The 23,828-nt window shown below is 42.1% G+C and overlaps 2 protein-coding genes across 10 annotated transcripts in view; one reads left to right on the top strand and one right to left on the bottom strand.

The window, feature by feature from the left end:
* Positions 1 to 23,828, top strand: part of SNRPD1 (small nuclear ribonucleoprotein D1 polypeptide) — a 340,677-nt gene that overhangs the window by 279,156 nt on the left and 37,693 nt on the right. The gene's annotated exons all lie outside the window — the stretch shown is intronic.
* Positions 1 to 23,828, bottom strand: part of ESCO1 (establishment of sister chromatid cohesion N-acetyltransferase 1) — a 76,026-nt gene that overhangs the window by 38,961 nt on the left and 13,237 nt on the right. For 4 of the 6 annotated variants that reach the window (XR_007721238.1, XM_050767633.1, XM_050767637.1 and 1 more), the window contains exons 2-6: positions 22,740 to 22,871; positions 10,319 to 10,421; positions 7,967 to 10,077; positions 1,783 to 1,897; positions 23 to 83 (exon numbers count right to left, since the gene is read on the bottom strand). Coding sequence is in view for 5 of the 6 variants with exons in the window: in XM_050767633.1 (XP_050623590.1) it covers positions 23 to 83; positions 1,783 to 1,897; positions 7,967 to 9,487 (1,697 nt within the window). In the remaining variant the exon portion in view is untranslated. The remainder of the gene's footprint in view (positions 1 to 22; positions 84 to 1,782; positions 1,898 to 7,966; positions 10,078 to 10,318; positions 10,422 to 22,739; positions 22,872 to 23,828) is intronic. The other 2 variants (XM_050767636.1, XM_050767635.1) reach the window with 2 other exon arrangements.

Raw genomic sequence — 23,828 nt, 5'->3', positions numbered from 1 at the left:
TAAAATTTAATTAATACCTTACCTGTTATCACTGCTTTTAGATGTCTGGTTATTGAGAATACTCTGCTGTTGGGGAGCTGAACCTGTAATTTAATCAAGAAGGTGGGTTATGTATTGAGTTTTATATTAGTTTTCCATCTAATGGATAAAATCATTATGAAGAAAAAAAAACCTTCAATGCATTACATATTTTTAATAAAGACCATCTGATAAAATTAGAACCTCCTTCCTAGATACTATTCTTCAGACAAAAGGCAGAAAGGCTGTCCCATACTCAGACGACAAAGCTGCAAAGAGATGTAATGGTAGATTAGTTTGTCTCTAATTTAACTAACAATTATTAGGACCGAATAATAACGAAATTGTTTCAATGCCTGCATAATTATACAATCCCTAAGTAGAAATAAATGAAAACATTTTCTTGCTAAAAAAAAAAAGACGCCGGGCACAGTGGCTCACATCTGTAATCCCAGCACTTTGGGAGGGCAAGGCAGGCAGATCACCTGAGGTCAGGAGTTCGAGATCAGTCTGCCCAACATGGGGAAACCCTGTCTCTACTAAAGATACAAAATAAGCTGGGCGTGGTGATGTGTGCCTGTAATCCCAGCTGCGTGGGAGGTTGAGGCAGGAAAACTGCTCGAATCTGGGAGGCAGAGTGAGACTCCGCCTCAGGAAAAAAAAAAAAAAAAAAAAAGATGGTCTCTGGAATTTTAGTCAAAATAATAAATAAAGGCAATAAGCAATCCATTTTATTTTCTAATGAATAAATGCATTTCTCATATTTATATTACATTCTCTCTTCCCCAACTCAGAGAAAAAGTTAAATCATGTCAGTAATTATCCAAACTCAACATTTTGCTTCATATATACCTTTCCTTTAACAAACAATAGGAATTAAGAGATTTATTTTCTATACCCTCTGCTGTCTCATCCAATATAAGTGAGCAAATCCTCACCCAACAGTTCAAATTATTATTTTTTTTTTTTAGTTTTTTGTTTTTGAGACAGTCTCGCTCCATCACCCAGGGTGGAATGCAGTGGTGCAATCTTGGCTCACCTTTGCCTCCCAAGTTCAAGCAATTCTCCTGACTCAGCCTCTCAAATAGCTGAGATTCCAGGCATACATCACCACGCCTGGCTAATATTTTTTGTATTTTTAGTAAACAGAGACGGGGGTCTCACCACATTGGCCAGGCTGGTCTTGAACTCCAGGTCTTAAGTGATCTGCCCACCTTGGCCTCCCAAACTGCTGAGATTACAGGTGTGAGCCACCACGCCCACCTCCAAATAATGTATTATAAAAAAGAGTTCACAAGGTTCCAAAACAAAGGCTTTTATACAAGTGGACAATTTGTAGCATTTATTAAATCCTTAGTTTAGACACAGGATCATTCAGATGGAAAACTAAGTAAATAAGGGTTAAAGATAAGAACCTGAAATGGTAGAGCACAAATAATAAAATACTTAAGAAATAAGCTGCTACCACTATTTTATGCAATTCACTAAGGAACACTTCTCAAGAAAGTCACAAATAAAAGTTAACTTAAAAAAAAAAAAACTTTGGTAGGGAGTCAAAGGGTAGTACTTAGGTACTTTAAACAAACCAATCAACAGAAGTAATTCTGAAACTATGGGTGATAGTCATGATAATCACATATATGAAAAATATAGCAATGGTTAAAAAGAATGTCACAACCGTATTTGGTATATAACATTTTCTGTAATACTGACAAAAACGTCACTGAAGACTATAAAATCCAAATGATATTTCCAAAGTATTACCTGGAAATTTATTCTCTCCTGTCTCAATTTTTGCTTGACTGAGCAGAGTTGAAACAGCAGTAACATTTTCCACTGGACTGTTTTCTAGCTTGGATTCCAAACATTGGCTGAAATTCTGAACACACATAATTCAAAATTTTTACATCAACTTTGCGTTTTATCTAAATACACTTTCAGTAAATTTTAGCATACTAAAAAAATTTAAGATACTTTTTATTTGGAGTAATTCATATAGACATGAAGTCTCCCCATGATCTTGCTACAAGCTACCCTCTCAGCATCAGAGCCCATTATTACCCTTCATGCTAAATTTAAAAACAAGGTACAGCAGTGCATGCCTGTTGTCCCAGCTACTAAGAAGGCTCACTAAGAGGGGAGGATCACTTAGGCCCAGGGGTTTGAAGCCAGCCTGGACAACATAGTGAGACCCTATCTCAAAAAAAGGAAATACCTCTCCCACATATATATTCAATAGTTTCCTGGCTCTATACCTTTTTTCCAAGTTTTGTCTGTCTAGACTATAATGTCCAATATGGTCATCACTCCCACGTCTAACTAGTGAGCACTTAAAATGTGGTATCACTTGAGATGTGCTGACAGCATAAATCACACCAGATTTTGAAAACTTAAGCACCCGGCCGGGCACAGTGGCTCATGCCTGTAATCCCAGCACTTTGGGAGGTCGGGGTGGGTGGATCACTTGAGGTCATGAGTTCGAGACCAACCTGACCAACAGTGACCAACAGTGAAACCTCGTCTCTACTAAAAATACAAAAATTAGCTGGGCATGATGGCAGGCACGTGTAATCCCAGCTGCTCGGGAGGCTGAGGCAGGAGAACCACTTGAACCCGGGAGGCAGAGGTTGCAGTGAGCCAGGATAGTGCCACTGCACTCCAGCCTGGGCGACAAAGTTAGACTCCATCTCCAAAAAAAAAAAAAAACAGACAGGTTAAATAAAAGATACTAAAATCGGGCCGGGCGCGGTGGCTCAAGCCTGTAATCCCAGCACTTTGGGAGGCCGAGACGGGCGGATCACGAGGTCAGGAGATCGAGACCATCCTGGCTAACACAGTGAAACCCCGTCTCTATTAAAAAATACAAAAAACTAGCCGGGCGAGGTGGCGGGCGCCTGTAGTCCCAGCTACTCAGGAGGCTGAGGCAGGAGAATGGCGCAAACCCGGGAGGCGGAGCTTGCAGTGAGCTGAGATCCGGCCACTGCACTCCAGCCTGGGCAACAGAGCGAGACTCCGTCTCAAAAAAAAAAAAAAAAAAGATACTAAAATCAATTTGATCTATTTCTCTTTACTCTGTTAATGTGGCTACCATATAATTTTAAATTATCTGGTATGTGGCTCACTTATATTCCTACTGGATAGTGTTGATCCAGAATACCTTTCCCCCTGTATAAATTCAACTCATTGCTCCTCTTCCATAAAGCCTTTCCCAGTCTTCTCTACCTGTTCTTCATCTACTTTGTCTAAATCTCTTTCATGTGCTTATCACTTTTTATTTTCAATCAGTGATTTGTGTCTGACTTACCTATAAATCTTAAAAGCAACAACCATATTATATTTACCTTTTTATTCCCAATAGCCTCTAATTCAGAACCTTGCCAAAGCAGATACTCAATTAGTAAATAAAAAAAGAAAATGCTTCAGGCTGGGCATGATGGCTCACGCCTGTAATCCCAGCACTTTTGGGAGGCCGAGGCGGGTGGATTATGAGGTCAAGGGATCGAGACCATCCTGGCCAACATGGGGAGACTCTGTCTCTACTAAAAATATCAAAGGCCGGGCGCGGTGGCTCAAGCCTGTAATCCCAGCACTTTGGGAGGCCGAGACGGGCGGATCACGAGGTCAGGAGATCGAGACCATCCTGGCGAACACAGTGAAACCCCGTCTCTACTAAAAAATACAAAAAACTAGCCGGGCGAGGCGGCGGGCGCCTGTAGTCCTAGCTACTCGGGAGGCTGAGGCAGGAGAATGGCGTAAACCCGGGGGGCGGAGCTTGCAGTTAGCTGAGATCCGGCCACTGCACTCTAGCCCGGGCGACAGAGCCAGACTCCGTCTCAAAAAAAAAAAAAAAAAAAAAAAAAATATATATATATATATATCAAAAAATTAGCTGAGCATGGGGCTGGGTATGGTGGCTCACGCCTGTAATCCCAGCACTTTGGGAGGCCCAGGCAGGCGGATCACCTGAGGTCAGGAGTTCGAGGCCAGCCTTGCCAACACGGTGAAACCCCATCTCTACTAAAAATATCAAAAAATTAGCTGAGCATGGGGCTGGGTATGGTGGCTCACGCCTGTAATCCCAGCATTTTGGGAGGCCCAGGCAGGCGGATCACCTGAGGTCAGGAGTTCGAGGCCAGCCTTGCCAACATGGTGAAACCCCATCTCTACTAAAAATACAAAAATAAGCCAGGCATGGTGGCAGGCGCCTGTAATCCCAGCTACTTGGGAGGCTGAGGCAGGAGAATCACTTCAACCCGAGAAGCAGAGGTTGCAGTGAGCTGAGATCACGCCACTGCACTCCAGCCTGGGAGACAAGAGTGAGACTTCATCTCAAAAAAAAAATGTTAGCTGGGTGTGGTGGCGGTCCCAGTTACTCATGAGGCTGAGGCAAGAGAATTGCTTGAACCCGGGAGGCAGAGGATAGAGTGAGCCAAGATCACACCACTGCACTCCACCCTGGCTACAGAGCAAGACTCCGTCTCAAAAAAGAAAAAAATACTTAAAACTCCATCAACAGTGGCTATCTCAGGGAAACGGAAATGGAAACTCCTTAAGGGCAGGAAACCTACCCATGTTCTATAGCCCTAGCACAGCACCTTGAACATAGCAGGCACTCAAATATGTCCTGAACCAATATGGTCACATTAACTGATCACTCTGTGACAGTGGTCAAAATGTTGAGATTAGCGAAAAATAACTGGAAACAATCTGAATGGTGAAAGTCTTCTTTTTCTTTTGAGATAGAGTCTCACTCTGTCACCCAGACTGGAATGCAGTGAAATGATCACAGCTCACTGCAGCCTCAACCTCCTGGGCTCAAGAAGTCCCCCTGCCTCAGCTTCCCAAGTAGCTGGGCCCACAGGCACACACTACCACTCCTAGATAATTTTTAAATTATTTTGTAGAGATGGAGTCTCACCATGTTGCTCAAACTGGTCTAAAACTCTTCGGCTCAAGAGATCCTTCCACCTCAACCTCCCAAAATGCTGGGATTACAGGCATGAGCTACCGTGCCTGACCCAAGCTGAAAGTCTTTTCATAGAGGAAAAGATAAACTTGTGGTATATTCCTATACAGTTTTAAAAATACTCATGTATCAATAAGCATCTAATATAATGTTGATTACACAAAGTCAAGTTACAAAAATATGTATGTTAGTATTTTTGTAAAACACTGAAACACAAAGCAAGCTAAGTATTCTTTATAAATTTATATACACATAAAATCACAGAAATAAAAACTGAAAAGATCTACATCCACTTTAGGAGCACATTTAACTATGGGGAGTCAGGTAAATGGAATAAAGAGTTGCAGTCTTTGGCCGGGCGCGGTGGCTCACGCCTGTAATCCCAGCACTTTGGGAGGCCGAGTTGGGTGGATCACAAGGTCTGGAGATCGAGACTATCCTGGCTAATACAGTGAAACCCCGTCTCTACTAAAAATACAAAAAATTAGCCCAGCATGGTGGCGGGCACCTGTAGTCTCAGCTACTTGGGAGGATGAGGCAGCAGAATGGCGTGAACCCAGGAGGTGGAGCTTGCAGTGAGCCGAGATGCACCACTGCACTCTAGCCTGGGCGACAGAGTGAGACTGTCTCAAAAAAAAAAAGAGTTGCAGTCTTCAACTACACCTGTAATGTACCTTTTGTAACTTTAAAGGATTTTTAGTAACGTTTTTTAAATGTTAACTTTTGTCAAATCTGGGTGGTAGACATATGAGAGTAATGTTAATCTCTGCTATATTCTAAATGTTTGCAATATTCTAGAATTTCAAACCGTAAGATTTTTAACATAGCAACAAGTTTCTTCGGATTTTTTTTTTTTTTTTTCCTGGAGACAGAGTCTCACTCTGTCACCCAGGCTGGAGTATAGCGGCGTGATCTCAGCTTACTGCAGCCTCTGCCTCCCAGGTTCAAATGATTCTTCTGCCTCAGCCTCCTGAGTAGCTGGGATTACAGGTGCGCACCACCACATCCAGCTAATTTTTTGTATTTTTAGTAGAGATGGGGTTTCACCATGTTGTCCAGGCTGGTCTTGAACTCCTGACCTCAGGTGATCCAACAGCCTCAGCCTCCCAAAAGTGCTGGGATTACAGGCATGAGCCACCACGCCCAGCAGGATGGTTTCTTATAATGTTCCTCCAAACAGAGGGGCTGCATAAATTCAAAGTTTCTTTCAGTAAAGGCAATGTTATCAAAGGTCAAAATAATGTGGTCTACGTAAGCATCTTTATTCTAGCACAGTTTACTACAAAGGAATGAATTAGATTTCATATCCATCAATATACTCTTCATAAACTGTCTGCCTTCTGAGTTCTAACAAGCATTTATGCAGCAAGGAGTTAGAAGACACACTCTACAACTGTATCTGGAGACACAATCCATAAAAAGCCACTACATCTCTGCAAGAAGCCACACTTATTACTCACACTACAACTCACTACTTATTTCTAATTACTATCACTGACTGGTAAAATCTCTCTGAACAATCATCTTTTAATTGATGCTTGCATTCCTATCTATACAGAAAATAAAATCTGAGAGTACAATATGGTGTCTTCTCCCTTTAAGAAAAATAATAGACACTGATCTATTTTCATGGCTTCTGGAATAAAGCCAAGACTCCTAACTCACATTTGCTCCTAGACAAAATGTCTCAAAAGAGAACTTTAAATCACTTGCAAAACTTTGAAGTGATTTGACTTTTTTCTCTATTCATGATGACTTTTTTTGCTCAAATGATTTCTAATGTTCAGAGTATGTTGTTTTAGAAAGAATGCTGGGCTAAGAATTAGAACACCTGGATCCTAATTCTATTTGTGCCACCAAACAAGTTGCCTAAATCATATTCCATTCTCAAGTTTTCTCATTATAAAATTAAATAGTACAAATAAATGAGTTAGATCTATGTTAGAGTTCCAGGGTTCTATGCATATAAAATTTCTGCTTATTGGTTTTATGTATTAGTAGCCTACATATAATTTATTTTAGAAAGAAAAGGGCTCAGCTGCTTTCATAAAGTTTAAAACTACTTTCTTAGATAATCAAAATTTATTCCAGATACAAGATTCTGGTTTTCAATTCACTTTTCCATTTCAGAGTCTTGGCCACTACAATTTTATTCTTAGGCTGAAGACTGAATTATTTATACCTCTCAGACATTCTACTTGCCAACTATTCAAAACAGCCACACAAGTCATCTCCTTAAAAATGTTTAACTTTTAAGTTATATCCAGTAGGAAAAAAGGCTGTTTAGTCCTAGTTGAAATTAATTTTAATATTTAGGTCAAAAGTAGTCCCTAAAGGCCAGGTGCAGTGGCTCACGCCTGTAATCCCAGCACTTTGGGAGGCCGAGGCGGATGGATCACCTGAGGTCAGGAGTTCGAGACCAGCCTGATCAACATGGAGAAACCCCTTCTCTACTAAAAATACAAAATCAGTCAGGTATGGTGGTGCATGCCTGTAATCCCAGCTACTCGGGAGGGTGAGGGTGGAGAATGGCTTGAATGAGGGAGGTGGAGGATGCGGTGAGCCGAGATCGCGCCATTGCACGCCAGCTTGGGGAACAAGAGCGAAACTCCATCTCAAAAAAAAAAAAAAAAAAAAAAAAGGAGTCCCTAAGAAATGTACTTTCTATGGTTATAATCAATAGGAAAATCAGTGTGTTAAATTTAAAAGAAAAGCTGGAATTCACCAGGCTTATGCTTACATAAAATAAAAATGAAGAGTAAAAATGAGGAAACAATGAGAAGCACCCCAAGTAAATGTGAGACATCTAAAGTTCTATCACAACAAGAGTGGGTTAATAAAACTCTCGCTAACAACTTAACAGGAGACCTTAACAAATGACTCTTCAAACTTTTATGACTTGATTCTTATGCTAAAATGTTATAGACATTTCTTACAGAAAATATTTAGGCACCTCTATTGTGCATAATAAAAACAGATTACCTTATTTGATGCTGAATCAAAAGAATGTTTCATCTGATTATCCAATGGTGGGTCAGAAGGTTTTATCTCATTAGCCAAATGACAATTTTCAGGAGCCCTTTCTGTGGTTTTATTAATTTCTACTGTAATTTTCACTTCTTGAGAATTAGTTTCTTTCATTTCTTCCTGCTGGCAACTTATATTTCCATCATGTGGCTTTGTCCCTAAAAATGTACTTTGAGTCATTGGATGATGCATTTCTAAAGCTGGTGGTGAAAAACTGGTTCGTAATAAGCCTAATTTAGGGGAAACTTGAGAGTCCAACTTATTGTGCTGCACAGAGTTAAATTTTGAGAGTTTAATTTTAGTCCAGTTGGAGTTCTTCTTGGCTGAACTATTTATTCCATTTAGTATACATTTCACGGGCTTTGTTTTTCTACTTGGGAAAAAACGATTACATTGCACATCCTGATTTGTTTCCTTCTGATGAAGTATTTGTCTTTCAACACTGGTCTCTTCCAATTTTATTTCCGTGGGCTTTTCTTCCTTTACACTTTCCATTTGTGAAGATTCCTTTTTCACCTCTACATTATCTGACTCAATTTCACCAGCAATTTCTTCACAGAGCTGGAGAATACTACCTCGTTTGCTCTTTCCTGCTTGCTCCAGGTCATTATCACTTTGTTCAGGCACTGATGGCTGTGGACTTTTTGGGAGTGTTGTGTTAGTATTCACTTGTGTATGAACCGACTTCTTTATCTCATTCTTTTTCGAGACCACTGAAGCAGCCATTTTTGATCTTTTCACCTCAGAAGGTACAGGCACAGGTTTCGCTTCCTCTTTTCTAGTAGTCTTCTGAGGACACTTTTCAGATCCTTGTACACACCGAGAACTACAAGCACAAGCTGTCTGATGTTCTACCTTGCGTTTTTTCCCTTTGGGGGAATCTATTACTTCATTAATTACTAGATGTTCATCTTCTTTAGAGTCAGACTTTACTTCCAGTACTTTTCTCTTCACATGTTTCTGACTTGTTTTACTAGATTTACTCTGAGTACTGCTACACTGCTCTTTTTTAGTTGGTGGCAAACTCTGTTTAACTGCTTGACCTTGACCCTGAATTTCTCTACTGCGTAAAGACCTTCTTGAAACCTCTGTTAACTGTTGTAGCCTTTGTGATCTCCGGTTAAGCTGTTCATTTGCTTTAGGGTTTTCATGCACGAATTTTTTCTGAGATAATTTCTTTTTTGTAGATTCTTGTGAATGTCCCCTCACAGTCACTGTATTTTTATTAATGGATTTGGTAGCTTTATCAGTAAACGCTGCCTTTGATGACCTTGTACTCATGCGTGTTTCCAATTCTGGCTGATTTATTTTACTTTCACTGGAAGATTTAGCCTGTGATTTTGTAGTCTCCTTTGGACCTGATTTTTTTGCTAGATTCTTTTGAGAATCCTGAATTTCTGTTTCTGAATTCTTATCTTCACTTTTTTTAGTAACTTTGGAGGAATTCTCTTTTGATTTCTCCTGAATGGACATCATTCCTGAGTAATGACTTTCTTTTCTGTGTAATTTTGAAGAGGATTTTTGTGTCCTGGTAGGCGTGAATGCTGATTAGCTAGTATTATTACTGAGGAGCAGGTATGAAAAATCAACTTTAACTGATGCTGATACACATTTTCAACAAAAATACTAGTTTGCTTCAAGTAAGGTTTCTGTCATTCCTAGAACATGAGAAAAGCTGGCATGAATGCTAAAAGATACTTGCTTTACTTTGGACAAGGTAATAAAAATTTGAGGAAAATTTAATTTGATTATTTTTAACAAGTTTTTTTATGAAAAGAAATTTAATTCAGGTTCGAACTGTTCTGTTAATTTTTTAATTAATTTTGGTTTCTGGCCTACCCCTATTACTGGGGAGTTATTTATCAGTGACCTGTTTTGATAAAATTTTTGAAAACTTTTTTCTTCTGAAGTCTACAGTTATTGGACTTCGATTCACTTGAAACATGTCTTATGGCTAACACGTTTCTTTCCTTGTTTGCTGAGTCTGTTGGTTTGCAGTTCTTATCTAACCTCCTTTGTTCAATAAAATATTCTATTAATATAGATTTCCTTTTGTGCTGCCATTTCTGAAAAATTAAAAAACAAAAATAAAGTTTTGTACAATCCATGAAATATGGCAATGCTAATACTACACAGAAATAACCTTGATTTAAATTAAATCTAACTCCTCCTTTTGAAATACCTAGTCTGTACCCTTAAGGCTAACAGAACGAAGTATCCCAAGTATATTCCTATGAATAATCAATAACTTGACTTATATAAGCATAGAATAGTTGAAAATCAGTGTATTCCTTGAGGTTTACTTACAGTTTTTGCCCCACAACATAGACTCGATGTCTCAGCCACCATAACTCATGAAAATTAGACAAAACCATTCCTTATAATATGCTCTTAACACATTACACAGCACCTGAAAGAAAAAGGGCTTTTTTAATGTTTAAAAGGACAAAGGAAAGATGTAATCATCCATTCAGCTCTCATCAAATATAACACTCCATAATTTCATCCTGTCCTACCATTAGTCATTATTTCCTCAGAGCTCACATTACACAGAGCATTTAATTTTAGTATTTCTAATTTGCAGTCAACTATATGCAGCCAATGGACTAGGAAGCATTCATTTATATTGTGAAAAAAAAGTTTTAAAAGACGAAAAACAATTCATAATATAAGCATAAAATGGGGTAAACCAATAAAGTAAAATCCTACGTGGGGGAAAAACCAATGCACATAGATAACTATATACATAGAAAAAGACTGAAATACAGTCAAAGGAGGAAGATTTAAGCACACACATTTACCTCTATTCCCATTCAAACCCTACTGGAAAAAAAAGCAATAGAGGAACTAAAACAAGACCCAGTTGTGGTGGCTCACACCTGTAATCCTAGCAACTCCAGAGGCTGAAGAAGAAGGATCGCTTAAAGCCTAGAGTTTGTGACCAGCCTGGAAAACACAGCAAGATTCTGTCTCTACAAAAATTAAAAATTGGCCAGGCATTGTGGCATGCACCCACAATCCAGGTTACTTGGGAGACTGAGACAGGAGGATTGTTTAAGCCCAAGAGTTGAAGGTTGCAGTAAGCTATAATCATGCCAGTGCACTCCAACCTGGACAAAAGAGTGAGACCCCATCTCTAAAAATAAGTAAATAAAAAGCCAAGACAAGGCCATAAACCCAAAGGATACAGAATAAGTGAGTACATGATAAAAATTTAGAAGTACAAGGCCGGGCGCGGTGGCTCAAGCCTGTAATCCCAGCACTTTGGGAGGCCGAGATGGGTGGATCACGAGGTCAGGAGTTCGAGACCATCCTGGCTAACGCGGTGAAACCCCATCTCTACTAAAAAATACAAAAAACTAGCCGGGCGAGGTGGCGGGCGCCTGTAGTCCCAGCTACTCGGGAGGCTGAGCCAGGAGAATGGTGTAAAAACCCGGGAGGTGGAGCTTGCAGTGAGCTGAGATCCGGCCACTGCACTCCAGCCCGGGCGACAGAGCAAGACTCCGTCTCAAAAAAAAAAAAAAAAAAAAAAAAAAAATTTAGAAGTACAGATGCTACAGAGAAGGATAAATAACTGACTTAGTAGACTCAAGAAAATCTGAATCTTCAGGTAGAAATGTGGAAAGCTGAGAAGATCTATTTATACCCCAAGACTCAGGAATTGGCAGTATCAGACTCCATAGAGATGGGGATAAAAATGGGACTCAAAAGGCCAGGCACGGTGGCTAACACCTGTAATCCTAGCATTTTGGGAGGCCAAGGCAGGTGGATCACTAGGTCAGGAGTTCAAGACCAGCCTGGCCAAGACGGTGAAACTCTACTAAAAATACAAAAATTAGCCGGGCGTGGTGGTGGGTGCCTGTAATCCCAGCTACTTGGGAGGCTGAAGCAGGAGAATCACCTGAACCCGGAGGCGGAGGTTGCAGTGAGCTGAGATTGTGCCACTGCACTCCAGCCTGGGCGACAGAGCAAGACTCTTGTCTCAAAAAAAACAAGAAAATGGGACTCAAAAAAGCAGATAGGGCTGGGCACAGTGGCTCACGCCTGTAATCCCAGCAATTTGGGAGGTCGAGGCAGGCGAATCACTTGTGGCCAGGAGCTCAAGACTAGCCTGGCCAACACAGTGAAACCCTATCTCTACTAAAAATACAAAAAAATTAGCTGGGCGTAGTGCTGCATGCCTGTGATACCAGTTGCTCAGGAGGCTGAGGCAGGAGAATCACTTGAACCTGGGAGGCAGAGGCTGCAGTGAACTCAGATTGTGCCATTGCACTCCACCCTGGACAACAAGAGACTCCGTCTTTAAAAAAAACAAAACAAAACAAAAAACAAAAAAACAGGCTAGGCGTGGTGGCTCACACCTGTAATCCCAGCACTTTGGGAGGCTGAGGCAGGTAGATCACAAGGTCAGGAGGTCAAGACCATCCTGGCTAACACGGTGAAACCCCGTCTCGGCCGGGCGCGGTGGCTCAAGCCTGTAATCCCAGCACTTTGGGAGGCCGAGACGGGCGGATCACAAGGTCAGGAGATCAAGACCATCCTGGCTAACACGGCGAAACCCCGTCTCTACTAAAAACACAAAAAATTAGCCGGGCGAGGTGGCGGCGCCTGTGGTCCCAGCTACTCGGGAGGCTGAGGCAGGAGAATGGCGGGAACCCGGGAGGCGGAGCTTGCAGTGAGCTGAGATCTGGCCACTGCACTCCAGCCTGGGCGACAGAGCGAGACTCCGTCTCAAAAAAAAAAAAAAAAAAAAAAAAAAAAAAAAAAAAAAAAAAAAAAAAAAAAAGAAACCCCGTCTCTACTAAAAATACAAAAACTTAGCTTGGCGTGGTGGCATGCGCCTGTAGTACCAGCTACTGGGGAGGCTGAGGCAGGAGAATTGCTTGAATCTGGGAGGCGGAGCTTGCAGTGCGCCAAGATCGAACCACTGCACTCTAGCCTGGGCGACAGAGCTAGACTCCATTCCACACACAAAAAAAGAAAAAAGCAGAGAGACTCCCAGATTGCCATTCCCACTACTAGCACTCAGAAGACTAGAGGTATAAATCTCTAGGAGTGAAACAGAAGGTCTGCAGGCTCAATACAGTTGAGGATGCACAGTTGAGGATGGAAGTATCATATCGATAACAGAAGAAATAAATAGGAATATACACACCGATTGCTGAAACTCACCCTGTACATTCAAAACCCTCTTTGCCTACTCACCAAGGCTCCTAGAGGATAGCTCCTAGAGGCTCCAAGCATACACCTTCTACTAAGGAAACGGAAATATTATGTTCTGAAGATGAGTACTACCGAATTTGGCAAGCCCTAGAGAAAATACCTAAAAATACTGATAACGTCTACCTATAATCACTAAGACACAAACACAAACACACACCCTATAGTCAGGAGTCTACCTGCCACTCTACCATCCAAATACACACAATTTCCAATCACTTTTAACCATGAGCAGTTAAACAAGAATCACCACAAACACAAGAAAAACCTTCATACGAAGAAAAAACAGGAAAAAAGTAGCTTTGAAGAAAAAATTAGAGACAAAAACTAAAAATAAGCTAATTTGTCATGAAACAGATATACAAGAACAGCATACAAAAAAGAACTCTTGAAAATTAAAAACACTATAGAAAAAAATGAAAAAGTCAACAGACACATCAGAAGGTAAAGATAAGGAGCTCTCCTATAAAAGTACATCAAAATGACTAAGATGGCACATGGGAGGAAAAAAATAGGAAAACTAGAGGACAAGCCATGAGGTCCAACAGGCCATTAACTGGACCTTTCAGGGAACAGAAAAAAAGCACTGGGAAAAAAAAAAAAAAAAATTCAAGAACTCAAGAAATTTTCCTAGACCTGAATGACATGAGTTTCCAGATTAAAAGGGCCAAGATTGCCAGGTGCAGTGGCACGTCTACAATCCCAGCTACTCTGGGAAGCTGAGGCAGGAGGATCACTTGAGGCCAAGAGTTCCAGACCAGCCTGAGTAACAGAGCAAGATCTACCAAAAAAAAAAAAAAAAAAAAAAAAGAAAGAAAAGAAAAAAAATGTTTTTTTGAGACAGAGTCTTGCTTTGTTGTCCAGGATAGAATGCAGTGGCACAATTTCAGCTCACTGCAACCTCCACCTCCTGAGTTCAAGCAATTCTCATGCCTTAGCCTCCTAAGCAGCTGGAACTACAGGCATGCACCACACCACCTGGCTACTTTCCTCTGCTTCCCACCAAGATGGAGTCTCACTCTATTGCCCCAGCTGGAGTGCAGTGGCACAATCTCGGCTTACTACAACCTCCACCTCCTGGGTTCAAGTGATTCTCCTGCCTCAGCCTCCTGAGTAGCTGGGATTACAGGTACGTGCCTGCCACCACGACTGGCTAATTTTTCTGTATTTTTAGTAGAGATCAGGTTTTGCCATGTTGGCCAGGCTGGTCCCGAACTCCTGACCTCATGATCTGCCTGCCTCAGCCTCCCAAAGTGCTGCAATTACAGGCATGAGCCACTGCGCCTGGCCTTTTTTGTAATTTTAGTAGAGATGGAGTTTCACCATGTTGGCCAAGCTGGTCCCAAACTCCTGACTTCAAGTGATCCACCCACTTTGGCCTCCCAAACTGCTAGGATTACAGGCATGAGCCACTGTACCTGGCCAAAAAAATGTTCCAATAAGCTGAGCATGGTAGCACATGCCTACAGACAGGCCCAGCTACTCAGGAGGCTGAGGCAGGAGGATGACATGAGCTCTGGAGTCTGAGGCTGCGGTGAACTATGATCATGCCACTGCACTCCAGACTGAGTGACAAAGACACCATCTCTTTAAAAAACAAAAACAAAAAAATGGGGCCAGGCATAGTGGCTCACGCCTGTAATCCCAGCACTTTGGGAGGCCAAGGCAGGTGAATCATGAAGTCAGGAGTTCAAGACCAGCCTGGCCAACATAGTGAAACCCTGTCTCTACTAAAAATACAAAAAAGGTAGCTGAGCATGGAGGCAGGCACCTGTAATCCCAGCTACTCGGGAGGCTGAGGCAGCATGGAGGCAGGCACCTGTAATCCCAGCTACTCGGGAGGCTGAGGCAGGAAAATTGCTTGAACCAAGGAGGCAGAGGTTGCAGTGAGCTGAGATCATGCCACTCAATGTACTCCAGCCTGGGAAACAGAGTGAGATTCTCACACACACACACACACACACACACACACACACACACACACACACAGCAGGGAGGGGACCTAAGAGTACCTAGAACAACGGATGAATAAAATTTATTTATTTTTTTTTTTATTTTATTTTATTTTTTGAGATGGAGTCTCGCTCTGTTGCTCAGGCTGGAGTGCAGTGGCGCAATCTTGGCTCACCGCAACCTCTGTCTCCCGGGGTCAAGCAATTCTCCTGCCTTAGCCTCCTGAGTAGCTGGGATAACAGGCATGTGCCACCACACCTGGCTAATGTTTTTTGTATTTTTAGTAAAGATGGGGTTTCAGTGTATTGGTCAGGCTGGTCTCGAACTCCTGACCTCAGGTAATCCAACTGCCTCGGCTTCCCAAAGTGCTGGGATTACAGGCATGAGTCACCACGCCCAGCCCAAAAAAATTTTTTTCAGTCTTTCTATGTTTCTGCTGGCAATGAGGAAAAAAACTTTTTAATTTTTAAAAAACCTATCATAAGGATAAAAAGATGCCTCTCAAATTTCTAGAGGGGGAAGAATCCTGACCACTCTGTAGATGATTAAGATCAGAATTACAACAAACCTTCCACAGCAACACTGGAAGCAAGATAATGGGAAAATTATTCAAAATGCTGAAGAAAAATTAAGTCCCAAGTAGAATTCAATGCCCAATTAAGTGTGGAGTCTAGATAATTTTCAGATATGCAGGGTGTTAAAAAATTTAACTCCCAAACATATTCCTCTGGGGTCTACAAGAGAATGTGCACCAAAAAAAAAAAGTGTTAAAACAAAAAAAAAGGAGGGAGTTCAGAAACCAAACAAAAAAAAGAGACTGCACGTGTGTAGTTACTGAAGTTTATATGAATAAATATAAGTATAAATAAGTTAGTTTAAAGGAATTTTTTAAAAAGAATTACTATTGGCCAGGCGTGGTGGCTCATACCTGTAATCCCAGCACCTTGGGAGGCCAAGGCAGGCGGATCACCTGAGGTCAGGAGTTCGAGACTAGCCTGACCAACATGGAGGAACCCCATCTCTACTAAAAATACAAAATTAGCTGGGCATGGTGGCGCATACCTGTAATCCCAGCTACTCGGGAGGCTGAGGCAGAAGAATCTCCTGAACCCAGGAGGCGGAGGTTGCGGTAAGCTGAGATCGTGCCATTGCACTCCAGCCTGGGCAACAAGAGCGAAACTCCATCTCAAAAAAAAAAAAAAAAAAAGAATTACTTTCTGTGAGTAATTTTTTACTCACGCCCAGCTAATTTTTTGTATTTTAGTAGAGACAGGGTTTCACGGTGTTGCCCAGGCTGGTCTCGACCTCCTGAGCTCAGGCAATCTGCCTGCCTCAGCCTCCCAAAAAAAAGTGCTAGGATTACAGGCATGAGCCACCACACCCGGCCAAGAATCACTATTGATAATACAGATATACAGTCACTCTTGATTGTCTACTCATGCCAATAAAAGGAATGACCTGGCAGTTAATGAACTGAGGATATTTTCAAATATATTTTTCAGGTTTCAGAATGCATAAACCAAAATCAAGTATCATGCTTTATGGAATTGCACAAGTCTTCCATTAAATTCAGCAAGCAAAGCTCTAACTATCTAAACAATAAGATGAAATACATAATAGAAAATACCACATGCCATTTATAGCAATACACAGACATGCACAAACGTACACAGACATGCACAAACGTACACAAGCACACACAAAAATCAACTTAAAAAATAACATGGTAGGCCGGGCGCAGTGGCTCACGCCTGTAATCCCAGCACTTTGGGAGGCCAAGGCGGGCTGGTCACAAGGTCAGGAGATCAACACCATCCTGGCTAACATGGTGAAACCCAGCAACTACTAAAAATACAAAAAAATTAGCTGGGCGTGGTAGCGGGCGCCTGTAGTCCCAGCTGCTAGGGAGGCTGAGGCAGTGAGGCAGGAGAGTGACGTCAACCCAGGAGGTGGAGCTTGCAGTGAGCCGAGATCGCGCCACTGCACTCCAGCCTGGGCGACAGAGCGAGAATCCGTCTCAAAAAACAAAAAAAAGGGAGATTTACACTGATATTAAAATACACTTAGCTGTAATATTTAACAGTTTAGTTCCAACATACCAATTTGTAGAGATTAACAGAACAAAACAGATTCTAAAAACAGGCCTGAAATACAAAATTAGCTGGGCATGGTGGTGGGCGCCTGTAATGCCAGATACTCATGAGGCTGAGGCAGGAGAATTGCTTGAACCCAGGAGGCAGAGGTTGCAGTGAGGTGAGATGGCACCATTGCACTCCAGCCTGGGCGACAGAGCAAGACTCCATCTCAAAAAACAAATAAATAAAATAAAAATAAAAACAAAAATAAAAATAGGCCCTAATCCATCAGGGAATTTAGTACATATAAAGGTGGTATTCATTTCATTCATTTCAAATTAATGAAAAAAGATTACTCAACAACTGCTGTTAGCTGGGCACACACACCTGTAATAACAGCTACTCCAGAGATGAGGCTGGAGGATAGCTTGAGCCCAGGAGTTTGACACCAGCATGGTCAACATAGCAAGATTCCATCTCAAAGAAAAATTTATTAATCAGAGTTTGAGACCAGACTGGGCAACACAGTGAGATCTCATCTATACTTCAAAAAAAACAAAAAAAAATCAGCGAGGCGTGGTGTGTACCTGTAGTCCCAGCTACTCAGGAAGATGAGATGAGACCAGACTGGTCAACACAGTGAGATCTCATCTATACTTCAAAAAAAAAAAAAAAAAAAATCAGCGAGGCATGGTGTGTACCTGTAGTCCCAGCTACTCAGGAAGATGAGATGGATGGATCACTTGAGCCTGGGATATCAAGGCTTCAGTGAGCCGTGATTACGCCACTACACTCCAGCCTGGGCAAGAGAGACCCCATCTCCAATAAATAAATTAATTAATTAATTAATTGGTGTTAGAAAAACTGGGTAACCATCTAGGTAACCTATCCTAGTTTATGAATAAGAAAATGTTCAAGAAAAATGTTTTAATCATTAAAATAAAAAGATTAAAACACAGATTAAAGTATGGGAAATCTTTTTTTTGCTCTTGTTGCCCAAGCTGGAGTGCAATGGTGCAATCTTGGCTCACAGCATCCTCCACTTTCTGGGTTCAAGCGATTCTCCCGCCTCAGCCTCCCAAGTAGCTAGGATTATAGGTGCGCACAACCACATACGGGTAATTTTTTGTATTTTTAGTAGAAATGGGGTTTCACCATGTTAGCCAGGCTGGTCTCGAACTCCTGGCCTCAGGTGATATTTCCACCTCAGCCTCCCAAAGTGCTTACATTACAGGCATGAGCCACCTTGTCTGGCCAGGAAATCCTTAAATATTTGTTTTCACAGTGAGAAAGGCCTTTTAAGCCTTGTCACAAAATTCAGAAGCCAAGTTTGAAGGGCAAAACTGAGGAAAAATACTGGCAAGAAATAGCAAAAGCTAATAAAATATATTTACAGGGAAATAACTATAAATGGCTGGTATAATAGATAACAAGATAATAATACAAATTAAAACCAACACAAAATATCATTTTTCACCTATCAGACTGGCCAAAGATCAAGAAGTTTAACAATACACTCTTGGTAAATGTTTGTGTCAGGTACCTTACATTACTAAAAGTGATTCAATGTCTATGCAGGGCAATCCACCCATCAAAATTATAAATGCTAATTTCCTTTTTTTTTTTTTTTTTGAGACGGAGTCTCGCTCTGTCGCCCAGGCTGGAGTGCAGTGGCCGGATCTCAGCTCACTGCAAGCTCCGCCTCCCGGGTTTACGCCATTCTCCTGCCTCAGCCTCCTGAGTAGCTGGGACTACAGGCGCCCGCCACCTCACCCGGCTAGTTTTTTGTATTTTTTAGTAGAGACGGGGTTTCACCGGGTTAGCCAGGATGGTCTCGATCTCCTGACCTCGTGATCCGCCCGTCTCGGCCTCCCAAAGTGCTGGGATTACAGGCTTGAGCCACCGCGCCCGGCATAAATGCTAATTTTCAAACAGTTTCATTTCAGACCTGGCGCAATGGCTCACACCTGTAATCTCAGCACTTTGGGAGGCCAAGGCAGGCAGATCACCTGAGGTCGGGAGTTCAAGACCAGCCTGACCAACAAGGAGAAACCCCATCTCTCCTAAAAATACACAAAATTAGCCAGGCATGGAGGTGCATGCCTGTAATCCCACTACTTGGGAGGCTGAGGAAGGAGAATCGCTTGAAGCCAGGAGGCAGAGATTGCGGTGAGCCAAGATCCCAAGATCGCACTGTTGCACTCCAGCCTGGGCAACAAGAGCGAAATTCTGTCTCAAAAAACAAAAACAGTTTCATTTCCAGGATTTTATAATTAGTTATACTTGCACAAGTGCACAAGACACATGCAGCTACAAAACTCATTGCAACAATGTTTCAACAAAGATTGAAATCCCTCTCCCAACAAACAACCATCACTCTAACACTGTTTATAGAATTGATGAAACATCTGTACAACAGAATACCATGCAATCACATCAAGGTAGAGCTGAGATTCAAATCAATTCCAGGCAAAATTCCTACAGGCTTTTCTTTTTAATAGATCTCTAGGTCCAATTTTTATTTTTATTTTTATTTAGAGACGGGGTTTCTCTCTGTCACCCAGGCTAGGGTGCAGTGGTGTAATCATAACTCACAGCAGCCTCAAACTTCTGGGCTCAAGTGATCCTTCTACCTCAGCCTCCCAAGTAGCTAAGACTACAGGCATGCACCACTATACCTGGCTCCCACAGGCTTTTTATACAGAAATCGACAGCCTGATTTTAAAATGTGTATGAAAATGCAAACTATGTACAATAACCAAAACATTTTTTAAAAAGAGCAGAACTGAAATACTAACACTATCCAATTTCAGGATTTACTATACAGCTACAAAAATCAACACAGTATAACAATCACAAGACACAGAGATCAACAAAACAGAAGAGAGAATCCAGAAACAGACTACACATGTATGGTCAGTTAATTTTCAACAAAAGTGCCAAGACAAGCCAAAGAGGGAAAGAAAGCCTTTTCTTTTCTTTTTTTTGCGGGGGGATGGAATCTCCCTCTGTCGCCCAGGCTGGAGTGAAGTGGCACCATCTTGACTCACTGCACCTCCGCCTCCTGGGTTCAAGCGATTCTCCTGCTTCAGCCTCCTGAGTAACTGGGATTACAAGCGCACGCCACCACGCCTGGCGAATTTTTGTATTTTTAGTAGAGACAGGGTTTCACCATGTTGGTCAGGCTGGTCTTGAACTCCTGACCTCATGATCGGCCCACCTCGGCCTCCAAAAGTGCTGGGATTACAGGCATGAGCCACTGCACCTGGCCCCAGAAAGTCTTTTCAACAGATGGTGCTGAAACTATTAGATATCTAAATAGACAAAAGAGGTTGGGCACAGTGGCTCACTCCTATAATCCCAGTACTTTGGGAGGCCGATGCAGGCGGATCACCTGAGGTCAGGAGTTTGAGACTAGCCTGGCCAACATGGTGAAACCTTGTCTCTACTAAAAACACACACAAAAATTAGCCAGGTGTGGCGGTGGGCATCTGTAATCCCAGCTACTCGGGAGCCTGAGGCAGGAGAATTGCTTGAACCAGGAGGCGTTAAGTTGCAGGGAGCCGAGATGGCACTACTGCATTCTAGCCTGGGCAAACGAGCAAGACTCCATCTCAAAACAAACAACAAAACAAATACACAAAAGAAAATGAACAGTTTTATGCACAATAACCAAAATGTGAAAACAACCCAAAAGTCAGGTGGATGGATAAACAAAATCAACAGAAACCATTCAACAATTAGTAAAAACAGCCAGGCACAGTGGCTCATGCCTATAATCCCAGCAGTTTGGGGGGGCCAAGGTGGGCAAGTCCCCTGAGGTCAGGAGTTCGAGACCAGCCTAGCCAACATAGCGAAACCCTGTCTCTACAAATACACAAAACTTAGTGGGCGGGCACCTGTAATCCCAGCTACTCAGGAGGTTGAAGCAGGAGAATTGATTGAACCCAAGAGGCGGAGGTTGCAGTGAGCCGAAATCATGCCACTGTACTCCAGCCTGGGTGACAGAGTGAGACTCTGTCTCAAAAACAACAACAAAATCAACAGAAACAAACTACTAATAGTAAACAATATGGATGAACCTTGCAATCATTCTGAATGAAAAAGCTAGACACAAAAGAGTACATACTGTATGATTCCACTTTTCATGAAACTCTGTCTTATAAAGGCACTAATAAAAAAGAAAAAAAAAATTCTAGGCCAGGCAGGGTGGCTCACACTGTAATCCCAGCACTTTGCGGGGGCCAAGGCAGGCAGATCATGTGAGGGTCAGGGGCCTGAGACTAGCCTGGGCAACATGGTGAAACCCCATCTCTACTGAAAATACAAAAATTAGCCAGGCGTGGTAGCGAATGCCTGTAATCCCAGCTATTCAGGAGGCTGAGGCAGGAGAACCGCTTGAACCCAGGAGGCAGAGGTTACGGTGAGCCGAGATCATGCCACTGCACTCCAGGCTGGGCAACAGAGCGAGACTCTGTCTAAAAAAAAAAAAAAAAGAAAGAAAAGAAATTCTAGAGAAAGCAAACTAATCTACAGTGACAAAAAGCAGCTCAGTCATTGCCTGGGATCCAGAGTGGAGAGAGAGAGATTAACTTTTGGAGGTGACAGAAATGTTCTATCTTGACTGTAGTGGTGATTCCATGAATATTTAAATCTGTCAAAAACTACCAAATTGTAATTTTAAGAGACTGCAGTTTATTATATATAAATTATGCTTTAATAAAGCTGTCCAACAAATAGAGATATAAATTATATGAACTTATGACTAAGAAACATTATTAAACCAAAAAAGCAAAGTGCAGAAGAGAGAATATAGCATGTCTCCCTTTATGTAAAGAGAGAAATGGGAGATGGTGGAAGGAAGAAAATATACAGGGCCGGGCGCGGTGGCTCAAGCCTGTAATCCCAGCACTTTGGGAGGCCGAGACGGGCGGATCACAAGGTCAGGAGATCGAGACCATCCTGGCTAACATGGTGAAACCCCGTCTCTACTAAAAAAATACAAAAAAAAAACTAGCCGGGCGAGGTGGCGGGCGCCTGTAGTCCCAGCTACTCGGGAGGCTGAGGCAGGAGAATGGCATAAACCCGGGAGGCGGAGCTTGCAGTGAGCTGAGATCCGGCCACTGCACTCCAGCCTGGGCGACAGAGCGAGACTCCGTCTCAAAAAAAAAAAAAAAAAAAAAAAAAAAAAGAAAATATACAGAATCATATGCCTGTTTATGCATAAAACATATCTGGAAGGAGACACCAACTAATAATAGTGATGATGCTTAAACAAGAGAATTACTACACCAAGTGCCAGGAGTATGAGAAAAGCTTACTTTTCACTATATACCCACTGAAATGTTTTATCATGTAGACATACAACCTTGTTGAAAAATAAAAATGTAAGTTAAAATTCTCTGAAAATATAAAGTATATTTGGCACACTGATCAATCATCTTGGAAGATACTAAATCATAAAATCATACGCCACTTACCTTAAAGAAATAGTATATCACCTTTTTCTTCAAGTTGATTGATGGATGATGCTTCTAATGAATGGTACTTCTTATCACTTCCTGTATGTTTAATCTTTAAAAAAAAAAAAAAACTCTATAGCCAAAAACAATCTGTTGAAAAAAAAATAATACAAAAATATCACTATTAATTGATACATTAAAACAACTTAGACGAAGCTAGACTAAAAAACGGCCGAGTCAGGTGCAGTGGCTCACCCCTGTAATTGCAGCACTTTGGTAGGTGGAGGTGGAAGGATCACTTGAGCCCAGGAGTTTGAGACCAGCCTGGGCAACATGATGAAACTCTGTCTCTTCAAAAAATACAAAAATTAGCCTGGTGTGGTGGCACATCTGTAGTCCCAGCTACTTCAGAGGCTGAGGTGGGAGTATCACCTGAACCCAAGGAGACAGAGGCTGGCAGTGAGCTGTGATCCAGTCTGGGTGACACAGTGAGACCCCCATCTCAACAACAACAACAAAAAAAAAACCTGTGATGATTTTTCACTATTATATGCAAAACATTACACAACTGCTGTAATCCCAGCACTTTGGGAGGCTGAGGCGAGTGGATCACGAGGTCAGGAGTTCAAGACCAGCCTGGCAAAGATGGTGAAACCCCGTCTCTACTAAAAAAATACAAAAAATTAGCTGGGTGTGGTGGCAGGTGCCTGTAATTCCAGCTACTCATGAGGCTGAGGCAGAGAACTGCTTGAACCCGGGAGGCAGAGGCTGCAGTGAGCCAAGATTGCGCCACTGCACTCCAACCTGGGCAACAGAGCCAGACTCCGTCTCAGAAAAAAAAAAAAAAGAAAGAGAGAGAGAGACTATGTCTCTCTATGTTGCACAGGCACGTCTCAAACTCCTGTCGGTGGCTCAAGCCTGTAATCCCAGCACTTTGGGAGGCCGAGACGGGCGGATCACGAGGTCAGGAGATCGAGACCATCCTGGTTAACACGGTGAAACCCTGTCTCTACTAAAAAATACAAAAAACTAGCCGGGCGAGGTGGCGGGCGCCTGTAGTCCCAGCTACTCGGGAGGCTGAGGCAGGAGAATGGCGTGAACCCGGGA

Source organism: Macaca thibetana, chromosome 18, assembly GCF_024542745.1.
Source record: "Macaca thibetana thibetana isolate TM-01 chromosome 18, ASM2454274v1, whole genome shotgun sequence".
NCBI classification, from domain to species: Eukaryota; Metazoa; Chordata; class Mammalia; order Primates; family Cercopithecidae; genus Macaca; species Macaca thibetana.
Note: the sequence above shows the minus strand (reverse complement) of the source record. Positions and strands in the feature narration are given on the sequence as shown.